This window comes from Ovis canadensis, chromosome 2, assembly GCF_042477335.2.
Source record: "Ovis canadensis isolate MfBH-ARS-UI-01 breed Bighorn chromosome 2, ARS-UI_OviCan_v2, whole genome shotgun sequence".
NCBI lineage: Eukaryota > Metazoa > Chordata > Mammalia > Artiodactyla > Bovidae > Ovis > Ovis canadensis.
In genome coordinates this window covers 120,107,920-120,126,358 of record NC_091246.1, presented here as the reverse complement: position 1 = coordinate 120,126,358, position 18,439 = coordinate 120,107,920, and the positions used below count along the sequence as shown (strand labels likewise).

The following is an 18,439-nucleotide window of genomic DNA, read 5'->3' as shown; positions in this document are numbered from 1 at the left end:
TAATACATATTCTGACAAGATGGGTGTTTCTTTCCTGTTCTGTATGAATATGTACTCAGTAGAACGTTCTCCCTTGCCTCCGCACCCCCCCCCCCCCCACATACTTGCATATCAGGTTTAAGAAATGAAGCCAGATTGTAGTGGCGGTGTCCAGTATGACTGTGGTCGGGACTGGAATACTGCCTTGCTCCTTGCTGCACACTTGCTGCCTCCCTGGGTCTGGTCATGTGTGGGTTTGAATTAAGGCTTTGGCCATTTTTGTTTCAGGTTACACTCCTGGCACACCTTACAAAGTGTCCTGTTCCCCCACCAGCGGGGCAGTGCCACCGTATTCCTCCTCCCCCAACCCTTACCAGACTGCTGTGTACCCCGTGCGAAGTGCCTACCCCCAGCAGAGCCCGTATGCACAGGTAGGCCTGGGGTGCGCTATGGGTGTCGAGAGGAGTCTCCCGGGCACTGTGTGTGGGAATGGGTCGGCTCCTCGGGGCTCTGACCCAGCGTGTGGGCCCCTGTGGCGTTTGTCTCTTTTCTTTCCCCAGCAAGGCACGTACTACACCCAGCCCCTGTATGCAGCACCCCCTCACGTCATCCACCACACCACGGTGGTGCAGCCCAACGGCATGCCAGCGACGGTGTACCCTGCTCCCATCCCTCCGCCGAGAGGCAACGGGGTCACCATGGGCATGGTGGCGGGCACCACCATGGCTATGTCAGCGGGTGAGTCCTTGGCCCCGGGGCGCCGCCTCTGCGATGGCCTGCGGGCTGCGGGAAGGGAGAGCTCGCCAGGACTCCGACCCTTGGCTTTGACTTTTCATTGCTAGAGTTGTGTGAAAGGACATCTGATCTTTGGGAGGAATGGCATGTTATCTTTTTCTTTACTTCCTCTCCTTTCTTTTCCCTTCTCCTTCAACCGAGTTTGAGTGTGAGATTTAGAACCATAAGCCAAGTACCTTTTCCATAGACATGACTGGCTAGCCCTCTCCAAATTTGGTAAACTGAGTTACCTGGCTGTAGGGACAAGGAGTGGCCAGATCCCTGTGGTGAGCACGTTAAAGCTTGAGCAGAAGGGAGGATATTCTCTGATCTGGGGGACTGACCCTCTGGTCCTTCCCCTTAGTGTGGGCTACTAGCACAGGCCAGCTTGTCTTAATGGGAATGTTCTCATGGATTGCAGAAAGCCAGTCTTGTGTTCACAGAGCTAAGAGCTGCTTATAGAAATCCTTTGGCATACACGTAGACTATTTCCCAAGGCTGCTTCTAGGTCGGGAAAATAAACCACAGAGAGAAGAGATCCTTGGCTTGGACCGGCCTGTCTCCATGGAACCTTGGAGCATTTGAGGGCTTGGTTAAATGTCTAGGAGTGAGGTCACCTCCTGTCGGAATGTAAGCTATCTGTGCAGGGGCGCCAGGTACACACAGTGACTAGATTGCCCATGGCTGTGACTTTTAAAGAATACATTGTTTCCTCTTTGTTTTGTAGACTTTAATTCAGCATAAGGGAAATGTCAGAGAGGAATGTGGTTCAGGATACCATGTGTGTTTCTGTTCAGAGTCTCTGATTTTATTTGGTTTTCCCACACTTACCCCAGAGGCAAAGGAGAGTCTGGCACAGATAGAAACTCAGTGTTCGAGGCACACGGAGGGAGGCGTTGGCGGGCCCTGGTGTGGGTGCCCACAGGGTGCAGGGGGCCAGGTGAGGCTGTGAGGTGTGAGGTGGTTCTTGGCTATAAGTGGACACACATGGCTGCTGAGTTTCCTGTATTTATAGGGAAAATAAGCTTAGCTTAAGGCACTCAGAAGCTTGCACGTTTGGGAACCTCCCTGCTCCCCTCCCTTCTTCCCAGTTAGTTAGTACCATCTCAGCCATTTCCAGGTGTAGGGGTCGCTGGTGCTACCACACTGTGTGCCCCATCTCTGGAGGGCTTCATCTCGCAGAACTGGAGCTCTATATATCGAACACCTCTCCCTTCCCTCTGCTCCAGACCCTGGCAGCCGCCACTCTCCTTTCCGTCCCATCCATTCGACTCTTCTAGGGACCTCACGTGCGTGGGCTCAGGCAGTGTCTGTCTTCCGTGACTGGGTTATCTCACTGAGCATGATGTCCTCAAGGCACAGCCATACTGTGGGACGTGACAAGTCTCCTTCCTGTTAAGACTAAAGAACATGTCTGTTTTGTTTTTGTCATCCCGCCTGCAGAAGTAATTCAGTGCATTTGTGTGAAGGGGAGGCACACAGGCTTCTACAGGCATGCCGTCACTGTGAGCCTGCTGTGTTTACACAGCCTTGGCTTGCATATAATCGGGTTCTGAGAGCACTGTGGGTCACAGGCACCCCGCTTCCTCTCTGCCTCTCTCCTTGCCACGAGAGTCAGGCAGGAGCTCTCTTTGTTGGAGGTACTGGGGCAAGGGGAGTGCTGCCCTCCACTGAGATGCTTGCTCTTCCCTCTAGGTACCCTGCTGACTGCCCACTCCCCAACTCCTGTTGCTCCCCACCCTGTCACTGTGCCCACGTATCGGGCCCCAGGAACGCCCACCTACAGCTATGTGCCCCCTCAGTGGTGATCACCCTGCAAACGTAAGTGACCAATGAAGCCCAGGCCCAGCTTTGTGGCTAAAGTGCATTTTTTCAGTGGAGAATGGGAGATCTATGACAATTTAAACAGTGACAAGGAAACTGATACCTGATGATTCAAAGGCAGTGCCACATTTAACGTTTTGTCTTTCCTGGGACTACAAAGGAAGGAAGAGGAAGCCATTTGAGTTCTTGCTGTGTGCACCCCTGCACTCTGTTACCCGGGCTGCGCTCCGGTCTCCTGCCCGCCTCCTGTAGGAAGTAGCATCCCAGTTGTAATTGGAAGTTCTTAGAAACCAGGCACAGTCACCTCTTTCGCTGTTGCCCTTTCTTGTCTTAGTGATTTCTTCCTCCTCCAGCTGAAATGGCTCCTTTTCAGAGCACTGGTGCCAGAGGAGCTGTGTGTGTGACTGTGTGCCCATCTTTCTCCCCACCCTCAGGTTTGTGGATGGAGCTGTGCAGTCACATCATGGAGGTTCCACAGCTGGTGCTGCAGGCCTTCTGCCTCCAACCGGGACTTTCTTCGTAATGCTCTCGACACTTAGCTAAACACTACTGCAGCCAGCCTAGCAGGTCCCAGCGCCCTCAGTCTCCAGCTGACTCTTTGGGTTCGTCTTACAGCAAATCCTGTTTGGTGGGCTGCCAGGCAACTTTTTAGCTAACTGTAACGATAAAAGGGAGTGTTAATCTATTCTGAATCATATCTAGTTGAATGCATGTTAAAACACAAACACACACACACAAAGCTTGCTCAATCTACCTGCAGTGACTGATGCAGAACTATCATATGCAAAATCCAAAGGAATGGAAAAGTATTTTACAACTTGTATCACTAATGCACTGTTGTAATGTATGCAAAGTCTTAAAGTTATAAGTGTTAAAGTGAATTTCTTCATAGAGCATCTGAGATCTCTTCGATGATTCTTCAGCCTTTGGGGTTGAGGTGGGTTGCCAGTTGGATACGTGGACTTCGACTTTCCAGCCATCTGTTCCTTTCACGCTGACCACAGTGAGAGAGAGTTGCAGGCACGGGGAGAGTGTGGGGAGGCCCAGCACTGCTTGGGGTGCAGTCAGGTTAATGGCTTTCTTTCCATTTAGGCTTGTGGGGTCTGTGTGATGTGGATGTTCTTAGGGATTACCATGAAAGATTAGAGTAGGGTGCCAGTACAGTGAGGTGATATAACAGCAAAACAGTTTTCTCTCAATGCTGTCTAAATTTTTGTTACAAATCACTTACAGATGGATATGATGTTTTCTATATCTTTATTGGAAAAGTCCTATGTAGAGCTTAAATTATTTTCCTGGGATGGAAGAGAAACAGCCACACTTGGAGGAGGTATTGACCTCTCCTTTATTTAGCTTAGGAAAAGTCATCCCTATTTTTTTTCCCCTGAGAAATGTTTTAGTTTCCTGAAAACATGTGTAGGAATTGCTGTTCTCCCTCCCACAAGGAAGGGCAAAGATACCAGCTGCATTACGAAGAAAGCTGTACATTTAAGAACTGTTCAACGGGAACAAAGGATTGACACTGATGGTTTCCTGTAGAGAGGCAGGGCTGCGGCTGTCCTTAGGCGCCCAGCTTGACGGGGACTTGTCCTGAGGCCGCTTGGAGGGGCTTGTGGAGATGGGAGTGGGGGGTGAGGGAGTGACCGGCCTGTCGTCTGTGACCCCTTCGACCATTTCTCCTGTGGCTGAGGAGACTTGGCGCACAGCAGTGGGCAGCAGAGGGCCAGGCAGCGTCGAAACGTGTCTGCCAGTTAGAACATGCTTGCCTGTTACTACAGAAAGGATTTTGTGTTTAAAATCTGAATATTGTACATAAGAAGCCAAGAGGATTTTTTTTTTTTTTTGCTTAAATGTCCCCAGCCTGTATCGATGGTTGTGTGTGTCTGTCTGTCCTCAGATGGAGTCAGAGGGGTTGGGGGTGGGGAGGGTTTGTTGCTCTTCAGCCTGTCGGGGGTGGGGGTGCCCCTGCTCCACCCATCCCGTCGTCGTTTCAAGTGCTGTGGGCCTTGGCTGGGGAGGGGACCCTAACTCTTCTTACAGGTCTGGCAGCTGGTCAGGGCTCTGGCACTGGGATGGCATTCAGGCCTGGTTGGTGAGTGGGGCAACTGACTGCTGAGCCTTGGTAACTGTATTTTCTATAGTAAGTATTCATCATAGTTTTCTTTTTCACATTTTATTTTATAAAAAGTTTAGGGATATTTTTGCATGGATCATTGTACACAGAAGATTTATTTCTACTGTTTGTAACATAGTATGTTTACTGATAAGTACTTTAAATTGGAGAGCACTTAACCCACCTTTGTATGTGTGTGTGTGTGTGTGTGTGTGTGTGTGTGTGTCTGTGTGTGTAGTAGTTGTCTACCCCAGGCACACCATGTCCACCTCAACTCTCTGTTGGTTATTCTGTCTGTTCAGTGGGTGGTTGGTAATGTTCTAATGGTTCCGGGGCAGAACTGATCCAGTAGCAGAGAAGTAGGTTTCCCCAGTTTAGTGTAGTAAGTGAGTTTTGTATAACTCTTTAAAAGTCCCAGTCTTTCTCTCTCTCTCCCTCTTTCTCTCTCTCTCTCTCTCTCACACACACACACACACACACACACACACACACACACACACACACACACACAGACTGCCTGTAAGGGTTAGAGTCATTTGAATTCAGGAAGAAGTTATGAGAAGTTACATAGGCTCTTTCTTCAGTATTGTCTGAGACACACACAGGGTGAGTGTTTTCATGAGCACTGAGTTAAATGGTGTTTTTAAGAGAAAAAAAAGAGTGGGTTGTGTTTTCTCCCCATTTATGTCAACTTATAAATACTACACTCCTTTTAATTTCTAAAAAATCTTACTTCCCTTTTGTGAGGTTGAGCTGGAAAACTTCATCAAATACTTCTGCATTATGGAATACCTATGTGTGGAAATCTTTTCAATTTTGAAACTATCAGGGCATCAGTTATCAAATATGAAAGGTAGAGTGTGTCTAGCAGGTGAGAATCTGGACATAATGAATAGTAACAAAATTGTCATACGTTGTAATTGTAGCAGCATTTAGTTCCAGTAAAATTAAGGAATAGAGCTTCTGTTATAAAATGCATAATTTGATATCTTAAGCACAATAGTAGACTATTCAGAGAAATTTTTCATTTTTTGTATGTGACATTCTTAATTTGAGGGTCTTTTAGCTAAATTACAGTTATTTTAGAAATTGAGACAGGAGAGTAAACAGATACCATCATGGGTATTTTTAAAAAAATTCTGTTCTACAGCCCTCCTCTACGGTTTAGGAGATAATGTTTCTCTTGTTTGGATCTGGGCCAGGTGACTGGACGTTCTCCGATGAGTGATGGTCCCGTCAGCTTGCTGTCTGTGAGGAGTGCAGCCGGCATCAGGGCCAGGGCCACTCATGGGAACAAGCACAGAGGCGCTTCAGGATCTTTTTTGTCTCTTGTGTTGAGTCTTCCCTGAAAATTTTTGTTGGTTTGGTTACTAGGCCTCCCAGTTACATTACATGACTCTGTTTGTTGAGTGCTATGCAAATGTGGTGTTTATAGGAGCCTCGGGCGGTCCTGAGCCTCGGGCTGGGAATCTGGTCAGTGCGTGCCGCATCCCAGACCGCGCTCGCAGTGCCTGTCCCTCCTCTGGCGCTGGCACTGCACACACAGGAAGAGGGTCTGGGGGCTCGGGGTGTGCCCATCTCGCAGTGCTGTCCTGCCAGAGCGTGGTGAGAGCATAGTTGACACTGGATGCATCCATGTTGGGGCCTGCTGTCTAAGGAGGAGACCCAGACTTCTTCACCTGAACTTGGTAGACGTGTGGAAACAGTATTACTCTGACCAGTTGGGCCGCCTTCTCCCTATCTGGCAGCTAATGGCTGGACGCCCCAGTTCTTGCCGGCCTGGGCATCTCCCAGACAGGATAGGACACCTTGTCTGACATCCTCTGGCCATGCAAGGGCAGGCTTGAGGATGTGGGGCTTGAGGTGGGGGACAGCTTCTGGCTCTTCTCTTGGTGCTTTCTAAGGAGGGGGTGTGTCTTTAGAGCGGAGTGGTTGGCATAGGGGAAGGGCGGCCTGCATGACTCCCTCTCTACCACATTTCAAATGTTGGCATGTTTTTTTCTCCTAAGCTGTTTAATACTTAGCCTAAACTTCTGAAAGGAGCCTGCAGATGACATGCTGCAGAGGAGGGTCTAATCTTTTCAGGTAGAAAGTTGCAGAGTTGATGTTTCAGAGGATTTGTCTTTCCCTACCCTATTGACTTGAAGAACAGAAAACCTCTGGTGTGATCTTATTTGAACCCCCAGGACCAACCTCCAGTCACCTGGGACAGAGACAGGAGAGCCTGGCACCTCTGCGCAGGGAACCTGCAGTGAGCACTGGAAGGCTGTGCTTCCAGGACGTGGGTGTTGAGAGATGATGTCTTACTTGGCCTCCTGAGCCCTGAGGTCTCCTATAGGTCCTCGTGCAGACCAGTGGTTAGCAAAAGGCCAGCTCTCCTGTGTTCCTGGGGGGGTTGCTGTGATGGCCACCCAAGAGAGACCTAAGGGAGCCACTGTTACTGACTAGGAAACGGTTGGGGTTTTTTTTGTTTTTGTTTTTAATGATTTTTGAATACTGTTTTTTTAGACCATTCTCTTAGTACTTTTTAAAAACTTAAGTCAGCATTGTCTTCCAGTGTTAAAGGCACCCCTCCCCGCCCCCCCCGCCTTTGCATTGAACTAAGGTGTCAATCGATACAAAGGAATGGAACATCCATCCTGAGCCAATTCCATTATGTGTAAATTCTTACTATTTTAATTTTTTATGCAATCTGATGAGTGGATGAACTCAGATTTAAAATTCTTAAAAGCACGTTTATTGTAAATTGTTATGTATTAATACTGCAGTTTTCAATAAAGATTGACTTGTGTTGCATATTACGATTTTCATGCCTTTTCCCTATAGGTTTTGCCTCCAGGTGGCTTGGCCTGGATGGGAGGTGGTGTAGCGTGTCTCACCTTAGAAAATCCAGGGGGTTCCGGCTCAGCCCCTGTGGCCGTGGCAGTGTGTGCAAGTGTGAAGGCGGCGGGTTGTGGGGAAGGGGAGGGAAGCCACCCTCTCCTGGTCCTGTCGGCTCAGTCCTCCTGGAAAGAAAACACATCCTTCCCCATTTCACCAAAGGGGAAGCTCAGACCCAAAAACATTAGCACTGCCTGTCCCCCAAACTCACATTTCTGATAAGTTCAGCTCAACAGAGATCCTAGAAGCAGCTGGGGACAGAGGTGCTGAGACAGCTCCTAGTTTCCCTGAGCCTCTGAACACTGAGCTGCTCTCCACCAAAGCCTTGGCGGCCTGGCTTATTCCTTTAGTCTAAAGAAAGGCTTGAGGTGGAAAGGTAATAGGAGGGGAGGAGAAAATGGATAGACAACAATAGAAAACAAGGGCTGGCAGCCAGGTTATTTTTCACAGGTTTCTTTATGAAATTAAATGTGGTTTCTGCTTGGAGAAGGTATAGTGCAAGAGTGACTGTACATGCTGCTGAATTCCCATGGGCCACAGGGGCAGCTCTGTGCTCTGCCCCATGCCAGGCCCTGGCCACCCTCTTCGGTGCCCCTCCTCCATGGGATGTAGGCTTCCTTCCAACCTACGTGCCCACCAGCTTCTGGGTGGGTCAGTCCTGGGTGCTGGGCCACAGAATTCAGTCCTTATGGCTTCTCACACTCACTCAGGGTAAGGCAATCTTTCTGTGTCACTAACAATTCTCTATTGTTGGAATTTAACAACAAAATCCAAACTGGAACCAGGTTATAGAATCATCCCACAGCTGCAGGTGGACTGGTTACAAATCCTGACAGAAGTTTTCAGTTGACTAAGGTTCTGTTTTCTTTCCACTATAAACAAACACATCACAAGGGAAGAGAGGGTGTCCAGCAGCCGGGAGTGTCTACAGAGTGACTGGGAGGAAGTAACAGGTGGGCTCCAGGCCAGATGTTTCTGTGCCCAGAATTCCTGGTTCCTGCCCACCAGGGGTGCAGGTTGCCTGGCCCACCAGCTGGGGGCCTGTGAAGAGGGCAGGAGGGCAGAGAGGTACACAGCCTGGCTCTGCAGGTGACTGAAGGCAGAGGCGGTCTCCTGCCCAGAGGAAACAGGAGCAGGAAGGATGATTAGATGTGCAAAGAAGAGGGTCCAGAGCAGCCATTCTCACACACGCTGGCCTGTTGGGTGGTTCTGAGCTGTGGCTCCCAGGAAGCCCGGCACAGGCTTGGAGGGTGTGGGAGGTTCACGTGCCGGGGGCCTGCCTCTCCAGCCAACTTCTTCAGCACCCCAGCACTGGGGAGGAAACTGAGAATGCGGGCACTGAGCGGATCCCACACTCAGCCCTGCTAACTTGCAGTTTGCAGAACAGACAGAGGGCCGGATGCGGTGAGCCTCGGATAGGAAGAGCTGGAGGCCCACCGGCAAGGCAGGTCCAGATGGTGCCACTAGTGGGGCACGGGCTCACTTGCGGAAGGGTGCCAGCCGGCTGATGCTGTGCCAGAAGGTGGATGGCTTTCGCTTGGGCTCTGCCAGCACCAGGACCTGTTGCTGAGGCAGGCTGGTGGGGAGGGTCGGATGCTTCTGACGTGCCAGGTAGTAGGGTCGGCCGAGGGCTGGCAGGGGAAGAGTCAGGGTCAGAGATGCCTCAGGAGTTAGGCAGTACAGGGCAGAGCCTGTAGGGGTGGACTGGGCCATCCCCAGGCTGCTTCAGACATCCCCCTTTGCTTCCCCTGGGGCTGTCCACATCCAAGGGCCTAGGCTGCCCTCCATGGCCTGCAAGGGGTGTAACTAGGGGGAGCTGGAAGGTGTGGGGCGTGGAGTTGCTCTCATGGTGATGTCTGTAGGAATGGGCTGTCGGCTCCTTGGCTAGGCTGGCTGCCAGGAAGCAGTCCTGCCTGGGGAAGAGCACTGGCACTGACGATGCTGCTCGGGGGACCTGGGGGAGGAGAGCAGGAGCATCCGCCAGGGGCCTGCACTGCACGCTTCCTCCGCAGCGGGCCCTCACAACCCACTGGCACCTCCGAAGACCCGGGTGCTGGCCCTGCTTCAGGCCATCGCCCGCTTACCTCTGGGCTTCCCAATGGCCTGCTGCTTGCTGGCGTTCAGCATGGCCTGCTTCCTCTGCAGCTGGGTAATGGAGAAGCCTGGGAGGGGCCACAAATGAGACACCTGCGTCCCGGTGAGAACGCAGCTGCCTTCCCATCTCCCCTGCCCATGGTCCTCTCATTCTGGCACCAGAACAATTTGTGTGTGCCTGAGGGCCCAGCAGGCCACAGGGTCTCACCCACCTGCCCCACCAACTGGCTCTGTCCACCCAGGCAGAGGAGATGCTCTGAGGAGCTTCTCTGGGGGCCTCCTTTGCCCTCCTCCATGACTCAGCCTGACCCATTGGTGGCTACTGTCCTTTCTTGGCACTCTAGGGGAGGCTCTTGGCCAGATCAAGGACTGACCTGGTCACTGCCTACTGTGATGGCCGGGGGACCAAGGACAGAAGGGGGATGCAGTGGGTGGATGCCGTGCTCATGTGAGGTAGGGGGAGGCTCCTGGAGGCCAGGGTCCACCTCCACTCTAACTGAGCAGAGGCCCTGCCCTCTAGAGGGTGTGCATGTGAGTCAGGGGAGCAACCCTCAGGCATGCAGACCCACAGCGAGGGTCGAAACCAAGACATGCCCCAGAGCCTCACCAAACCCCGAGGTATTCCCGGTGTGAGACCTGCCTCTCACAGTTGCAAGGTCATGTTGACTTCCTTGCACCCAGTATGCAAAAAGCGCCGAGTGGGCCCTCACGTGAAGCAAGGCCGAGTGGGGTCTCGCACCTGTCTCCTGGTCCAGCCGCACCTGCTCCCGCTCCCTGGCAAAGGCCTTGAGCCAGCGCTGCTTCTGCTCGGGCTTCTTGGCACACAGCAGGTGGCTCTCGCCCGAGGGGCCACAGCGCAGCCGGAAGGCGTTCCTGACGCTCACGTGGAGCTCTCTGTCCTTCCCGTCCTCCAAGTCCACCACCTGCAGGCTGTCCATGTCCACTCGGCCCTTATAGTAGAGCACATCCCGGCGGAGAAGGTCCTGCCAGAGACAGCATGAGCCCCTGGCCTGCCTACTTGCCCAGCGCCTCGGCCTAAACCACTCTCCTGACCACATCTAAGGCCCTGCCTCATTTTCTCCCCTGAGACTGGAAGGGCCGGTGGGCTATCACCCACCTCCCTGGCAGAAAGTTCTCTCAGGAGAGAGGACAAGCCTGGCTCAGCCCACAGCTGCATGCTGAAACCATGGCCAGGAGCGGCTGTTTCAGTTAACAGTTACTCAGCAGCGTGGGGGTCTCTGAACACTCGTAGTCTTGCGGGGGAGGCAGCCATGGAGACAGGTTGCAGGCAGGACCCGCGCTACACAGCAGAGAAAAGCAGCAGTCTGCCAGGGCCGGGAAGAGCCTGCGCTCAGGAGGGCCGCCCGGCCACGTGGGCCCGTTTTCAAGAGGAAGTAGAAGCCAGCAGCAAAACAGAAGATCCCAGGGTTGGGGAGGGGAAGCTGAGCTTCGCAGGGAGAGAAGAGTTGGCTTGAGGCCCAAACAGGGCTTTATCAGCACAGAGGGTGTTCTTACCAGCACTGGGCCCTGGTCAGACTGTGAGGGTCACCCTCTGGTCCCTGGGGCAGTAGGCTCCCTCTTAGATGCCTCCCTCCCCCCACTTTGGCCCAAAGTGCCTGACCAGGGAAGGGCCTCCTGTACACACGGTCCTGGGGAGAGGAATCGTGTGTGTGTGGCTCGTTTTCTCGGGGCAGCTACTTCTAGCCCTCAGCCTCACTCCTGCCACAGCTGCTCTTAACAGCCCCATCCAGCAGGGAAGAGTGACTCTGGTACCTTCTTACAGTAGATGAGCTGGTGGTCAAAGAGAAAAAACATTCTCTGCTGGCTCTTGGCTTGTGGCTGTGTGACACGGGTCAGTTCCCCTGAGTGGATGAGTTCCGAGCTCCTGACCAGGAGATCTTCCCCCTGCGGAATCCAAGGGAAGCCGTGAGCTGAGTGCCCCCACGCTGGGGCTCAGAGCAAGACTCTGCTGGGCTTTGTGTCCTGCCTCCTGCTGAGTTGGTGTGGTCATTGGCGGTCTTGTCTGCTGTGGCCCCCACTGGGCCAGGGCCTGCAGCAGACCACAGAAATTGGGGGAAAAAAATTAGTGGTGGTTTGGCCTATAAGTTGTCTCTGCTAAGTGAGGACCTACAGCAGCCAGTGGCATATTTGCATTGTGGCTAATCCCTATCGAGATGTCATCAAACTAAAAGATACTCTGATTTCGAAGACTTAGTATGAAATAAAGACTGTGGCTGTTTCACCAATGACATTTTACATGTTGATTACACGAATTGATATTTTAGATATGTTGAGTTAAACAAAACATTGTTAAAGTTTGTTTCATTTTTTTCCCCCCACTTTTAAGATGGCTGTATGCAGCCACCAGGCTCCTCTTTGTCCATGGAATTTTCCAGGCAAGAATACTGGAGTGGGTTGCCACTTCCTCCTCCAGGGGATCTTCCCAACCCAGGGATCGAACCCACATCTCTTGTATGTCCTGCACTGGCAAGCAGATTCTTTATCTGCTACGCCACTTGCAAATGTAAAATTCCCTGTTGTGATTCACATGGTACTTTGATTGGACAGCGCTGCCCTTAGGGAATAATTAAACTTGGCTGAAAGTCACTTCCAAGGCCAGTCTTTTAAAAGAGGTTAAGGAGGTCTTCTTCCAGCTCAGTGTACCTGAAGTCCCATCATCAGACATTACAATTTCAGATGAAGCTGTACCATGTCTGGTTCCTCCAGGAAAATGCAAATCATAGCCAGGTGTTTGTTTGGGATAAGTGAGTTTGTGGGGACCCTTAGCCAGGGCTGGGCCTCAGAACCCATCATCAGGAAAGCAAAACCCAAACACTGAAAACAAAACATAAATCATAGCACTCAGCCCCACTCCTGGGGATTCTAATTCCGTATTTCTAGGGTGGGGCCCAGGAATTTGTGTTTTCATTGATGCTTTGGTTGGTGAGTGAGAGTGGAGAGAACAGGCCAGCAGTGCCATCATTAGTTCAGGCCTCCTTGCTGCCCTAAGAGGTGAGACTGGCCCACACGAGGGGATTGTGTGTGCCCGGAAAACAGAACCGAGAGGCTCTGACCGGTGGCAAGCTGTTTCTGGTCCTGCTGTGGCAAACCTGACCACTTCTGTTGAGAACCCCAGTAGTTAACTCAAACTTGGGGGCCCAGCCTGTCCCTGGAGGCTGGCTGGTTGCATCCTGGGAGGAGCATGTGGCGTATTACACGTGTCCTGAGCCCTTCACCAGGAAGGAGGCCAGCAAGCCTCCTCCGGGAGCAGCGCCTGAGGCTTGGTGCTTGGAGAAGGGCTGGGCTGTCCCAGCAGAGGCCCAGCTCTCTCTCCTGACACCAGCCTGTTTGCTGGTTCCCAGAAGCATGGCACCCTGCTTCAGCTCCCTCTTAGGATTTCTCAGGGGCAAGCATGGTTTTAATGCCAGGGCCAAGCCCTTTGGTATTTTCTGAGGTATTGGATCCTCACCTCCCAGTCCTCTATAGAGCTTTGCCACTGAGCAATCTTGTCGATGTTTTCAAGTCTCCGTTTCCGTTCATTGATGAGCTGGGCCACATTCTTCATGGCATGTAAGGCAGCTTCCACGTCCTTGAAATCCCTGCGGCCAAACAGAGTTGGCAGAGGGCTTATGGATCAAGAGCAGAGGAGGGCTGGGAACATCCTGGAGCCCCCCGTGGAGCCGCTTCCTTCGAGGGCTCTGCCCCTGGGCTATTTCTTCACTTGTCAAGTGCACCCTCCCATCTTCTGCATAAACGAGGCACAGAGCAGAACTTTACATCCTACTCACGCCCTCTCCCTTCATGTCAGGGATAGCTTATGAAGGCAGGGACTGTTACATATTTTAAGCCTGTGCTGTTGCCCCAGTGCCTGCAGCATTGCCCAGCACACTACGAGCCTCCACAAATGGACTGACCCAAGGCCTGGAGAGCCACCCATCTCCCCTAGCACCCTCCTACCTGTGCTGGGGGTGTGTGTACTTGAGCAGCTCTGCCAGTTGCAGAGGGTACTTGCAGATCTTCTGCACAGGCGTCAGCAGGAAGCCATCCAGGGAGATGTCAATCATCTTCTGCAGCAGCCGGCAGGCCTCGAAGAAGTACACGTACTTGCTGAGCTTGGCGAGGCGTGAGAGCTCCACGCAGGCATTGGGGTGGTTGTTGCAGTACTCTGAGTAGATCTGGAAGTCTGCTTGCTGCAGGCACAGCTCAGGGTGAGAAGACAGTCTCCTGCTCCCCCAGGCCATGGGCAGTGTTGGGAAAGGGGTGGGAGAGAGTGCAGGGGATTCAGGCTCTGTCTACCTGCTTCTTTGGGCACAAGCTATGCAGAATCATGCCCAAGGACATGAAAGACCCCAGAAAACTCAGGTACAGAGTGCCTACTGCCAGTTGGCTTTCTCTCCTGGGCTCTCAGCAAATATTCTGACAGTATGCCAGGTACTGGGGTGAAATCAATGATACTAATATGAAAGGCCAAAAAGGAGAGAGGGAGATTGAGATGAAATGGGTGCCAGGGCCAATGGCTGTGCCTCCCACGCTGTCTGTCTTCTCAGCCCAGGGTTTTGTTTCTTCCTTACAAAGCTCTGGCTTCACATCTGAAGACAGCCACTGTCAACTTCTTTCCTCAACACCACGTGACACAGACATACCCATGTTGCACGTGTGTCCTACGGGAGACTCCCTGTGTCTGTTTTTGTGTGTTATCTTTCATCTACCTGGAGTCAGAAGGAGACCAGGGCTGGCATTTAGCAGCCTAGGACTTCGTGAACTTAGGTGGGGAAGGAGGGTGGCAGTAGCTGGCTGCCTGACAGGCCACAGTGACGGTCACACTGGGTAATGCTGATAGCATGCCTTGTTAGACCTGCCCTAGTTCCCACTTCCCTGTCACAACTCTGCCTGTTGATAAATGGACCCAGATCCACAGTCGCTCAGGTGCCCAGACACACCACCTGCTCCTGAGGTCTCCCTCCTCAGCTCTCCACCTGCCACTAGCAAGAGGTGGCAGGGCCTGCCCACCCCCCACTGCTAGTAGCCAGAAAGGAACACAGGTTGTCCTTGATGGGCTGGGCAAGGCGTCTTCTGCTCAACCTCGTGTGACTGCCACAGGAGAGGGTTAGAAATGAGTCCATCTAGCCCAGACCAGTCCAATGAACCTTGGCTAAATGTCAACCGGCATTTAGAGTGGAAATAAGAATTACTTCAACCCAAATTTCAGTGTGCTTACTGTGTAAGGAACCCCAGAATTTGCTAGGAATGTCCTTAGGGTGCCCAGCCCGCCTCTGCCCCAGGCAGTTCCTTTCAGGGCTGAAGCCTAGGCCCTCCTACTTCAAGGAGCATTCTCTTCCTTGGGCCCCAGGCTGACCCCCAGAAGTTGTGACTTCTAAAACAGGGTAGAAGGGAGAGGGCAGTTGGGGCCAGGGCTGGTGGGGTAGGGCGAGCCCCCGGCAGAGATGGGCAGAGCTGGGGCTACTGCCCAGGGAGGGCTTGGGGCCCGGGCCCCAGGGCCAGTGTGCTCACGTGCTCCAGGAAGCAGGCACCCAGCTCGCTCAGGTGCGGCCGCTCCCGGTTGAACTTCTGCTCCAGCGCCTTCACAAAGGCCTTCTGGCACCTGTATATGTCCTCGATGTTCCCGAAGATGGTGCGCAGCTGCTCCTCGCTGAACATGTCTGCCCGCTTGCGGCACTGCCTGAGGTACCCCTGGGGGTGCAGGTGGTCAGGCTCCCCTCTGGGCCCCACCCCGCCAGCCCGCCCACCTGCCAGCAGCCTCACCTCGCAGATGTCTCGCAGGTGCTTGATGTAGTCTCGCTCCGTGCTGAGGATCTCGTTGATGACATTGGTCCGCATCTGGTCCCTGCTGCCCTGTGCCTCGGTGCCCCCGCCATCCCCAGCCCCTCCATGCCCAGGCCCCAGCGCCTCATCGTCTGCAGGCTCGTCCTGGTTCACCCGCAGCTGCGGACAACACGGCCAGTCAAGAGTCCCCCCAGGGTCAGCACCCAGCATCCCACACGCTGACGTCACGGAACTGACCCTTGGAGGACTCACGGCGTCACAGGGGAAGGAAGCTCCCGCATCACCTGAGTCGTGCCCAGAGGGACGGGGAGGGCAGGTCCAAAGGCGGGTACCCAGTCCCCATTTTCTCCCTCACGTTTGGCTCTGCCAGCACAGAGGCTAGAACGGTGCAGATGCTCACTACAGGGGTTCTGCCAGCACCTGCTCACACTGGGCCTGCTGGGGGCTGCGAAGCAAGTGGACAGGTGGTGTGGCCTTGCTGGCCCTGAGACTATAACTAGGAAGGGCTCAGGGGGCAGAGGGGGCTGTTAACCCAGGAGGTCTGGGGCAAGAGAAGCAATGAACCTCAGGGCCTGGGGCCTCCCCTCCCCACTGCCCTCTGCCTGACCTTTTGGAGGCTGCACCAGGATTCCTTCCCTGGAGAGCAAAGGCTGCCTCAGGTCTGGGTTTGCTCCCTGTGATCTCCTGGGTTAAAGACTGAGCTTGTCCTTGCCTCAGTTCCCTAGGTATAGTGACAGTTCCCAGAGTCCAGGACTGTTGTGAAAGTTAGAACTGAGGATCTACGCACATGGTCTGCACAGCTTCTGAAGATCCTGGGAGGCCCAGCTGCCTGTGGCAGTGGTATTCTAACATGCAGACCCTCTGCCCCCAAAGAGACCCATCACTTTTGACCCATTCTTCTCTGGCCTCTGAGGACTCCTGGAGAGAGGGCAGGGGTAAGGTGCAGTTGGTGGTGGCGCAGGAGGAAGGCTGTATCTCAATTCCCAGGCTGGGCTTCCTGGGAAGCTCACCCAGCCCTGAGCCTGCAGTCCCACCCATGGGTGAGACATCCACATCCAGCACCTCAGACCCCAGAGCAGATTCAGGCTTGTGTTTCAGAGCCCGCTGCTGGCTCTTCTCAGGTCTAGGAAAAGCCAGGGCCAGTGCCATACCCGCACAAAGTTCGCTGGAAACCAGCCCTCGCTGTCAGCGACGCGGCCCCACCACCACTCTCTGTTGGTGGCGTCCATCACTTCGATGACATCTCCAGCTTTGAAGCCCAGTTCCTGGTCATCCATGGTGACATGGTCCCAGAGCGCTTCGGCACAGACCACACTGCCATCGCTGATGAGCTGTGGAGAGAGTCAGGGAGGGCATGTCAGGGGGTAGAGGTGCTCCTCTAGCCTCTGTCCCCCTACTCTGGAAAGAGGGAATCCTGGCTTGTTCACAGAGGAGTGGACTGATGGGGGCTCCCCTGAGCTCCTCAGGGGGACGGGGCTGTGCCCAGGGCATATGCCCAGACATGCACTATGTCTAGACTGGCACTGAACTTATCACTGGAATCCTGGTGAGCCATCAAATCTGAGTGCAAGCATGCTGCTCCCCCCGCTGTACAGGGCACACATTCCTCCCGTCCCCACTGGGCCAGGATTCAACTACTGGCTCTCAGCTCCCGCTGTGTCTCTGCTGTGCTCTGTGATGCTGGGCCAGGGCACTGCCAGCTGCATCTCTGCTGTACCCCTTGGACCCCATCAGGGGCTCCTACTGTGGACTTCGAGGGGACCTCAGAGCTGGAGAGAGAGGGGCCTCGCTCCTTCCTAGTGGCTTCTTGTGGACACACAGTACCCGTAAAGCCACCTGACAAACAGCAACGCCTCTTTCCTCGGGTCTGGCAGTGCCCAGCCATTGCAGTAGCTGGATCTGGTCTGCAGTGGTTTTTGAACGCTTGCAGAACCAGTCTCCTGGCACCCCTGGCACCAGCTGAGCAGTACCTCTCCTCAGAGTTCTAGATCTCCAGCCCACAGGATTCTCACTCTTTCTGATTCCACCATTTCCCTTTATTCCCCAGCTCTAAAGAAGGTCCATCTTAAAACTGCCATCTCTAACAGAAACCTCAGGGCTGTTCTTGAGCACGTGGTGACTGAGTCAGCTACTTTAAACCTGCTGAACAATTCTCAACATTAATTTCTCTCTGTGAAAATGACTGGTGTGGTTCCTCTTTCCCACATGATCAGAAATCACATCAGGAGGGATGCTCCCCTCCTATGCAGTCCATGTGCTCAGAGCTCTGTTTCACACTGGGCTTGAGGCAGGAGGTAGACCCCCCACCCCCACCCAGGGTGAGCAATTAAGAGTTTATTCCCTGTGGACAGGAACTCCAAAACATCAATAAGCAGGACAAAGAGAGAAGGCTGAGCCCTGCCGATATACAGATAAGATACCACACATTTCTCATTCTTGACATTAAGGAGACCTTCCTGACTAGAAAGCTCCTTGGAGCTTTCATAGGCCTCTGCAGTGGAATCCATCTTGACTGAGATGTGCAGGCACATGGGAGGGTCCCGAGGTATACCAAATACAGACTCGGAACCAGGCAAATCAAAATGACTGGCCAAAGGAAACTTGGAACAAATGCCCCCTAAAAGTGATTCCAACTACCATGAGGGTGTGACTCTGAGTGTGCCCACGTCTACCCACACGTACTGTACTCTTCTTCCTCCTAGTACACGTTTCACTTATTTTATTACTCTCTTTGTGGGAAATCTTTTCTGCAAGGCTGAAGGGCCAGGGCCTTGTCACCGACCACTGACCTAGTGGTCAGGATGTGGGTCTCTAACGGTTGTGACCCAGCTCAGTCTCTGGCAGGGAACTGAAGCCCTGCTTCAAGCCGCTGCAGGCCGAGGCCACCTGAGATCAGGCCGACTCCTGCTTTTATGTCATGTGGGCTCAGCATCTGCTCCGTGAGTGACAAGCGGCTCTGTGGGCTTTGGGCAGGAGGAGGAGCAGACTGGG

At 53.3% G+C, this 18,439-nt stretch overlaps 2 protein-coding genes and 1 long non-coding RNA gene across 4 annotated transcripts in view; 1 reads left to right on the top strand and 2 right to left on the bottom strand.

Moving 5' to 3' along the window:
* FAM168B (family with sequence similarity 168 member B) overlaps positions 1-7,486 on the top strand; it is a 39,889-nt gene extending 32,403 nt beyond the window's left edge. For both annotated transcript variants that reach the window (XM_069576861.1, XM_069576862.1), the window contains 4 exons: positions 268-410; positions 540-717; positions 2,449-2,574; positions 3,012-7,486. In XM_069576861.1, coding sequence (XP_069432962.1) covers positions 268-410; positions 540-717; positions 2,449-2,561 — 434 coding nt within the window. In that variant the 3' untranslated portion in view covers positions 2,562-2,574; positions 3,012-7,486. The remainder of the gene's footprint in view (positions 1-267; positions 411-539; positions 718-2,448; positions 2,575-3,011) is intronic.
* On the bottom strand, positions 1,469-3,325 carry LOC138433737 (uncharacterized). The gene is made up of 3 exons (XR_011254450.1): positions 2,681-3,325; positions 1,856-2,154; positions 1,469-1,756 (listed from the first exon to the last, which is right to left on the bottom strand). It is a non-coding gene; the product is annotated as an uncharacterized lncRNA (long non-coding RNA).
* Positions 7,487-8,007: 521 nt separating the features above from the next.
* Positions 8,008-18,439, bottom strand: part of ARHGEF4 (Rho guanine nucleotide exchange factor 4) — a 372,112-nt gene continuing 361,680 nt past the window's right edge. Inside the window, 10 exon segments of the mRNA XM_069576860.1 lie at positions 8,008-9,107; positions 9,110-9,201; positions 9,655-9,732; positions 10,404-10,647; positions 11,438-11,569; positions 13,134-13,263; positions 13,622-13,854; positions 15,176-15,355; positions 15,428-15,607; positions 16,600-16,779. Coding sequence (XP_069432961.1) covers positions 8,868-9,107; positions 9,110-9,201; positions 9,655-9,732; positions 10,404-10,647; positions 11,438-11,569; positions 13,134-13,263; positions 13,622-13,854; positions 15,176-15,355; positions 15,428-15,607; positions 16,600-16,779 — 1,689 coding nt within the window. The 3' untranslated portion in view covers positions 8,008-8,867.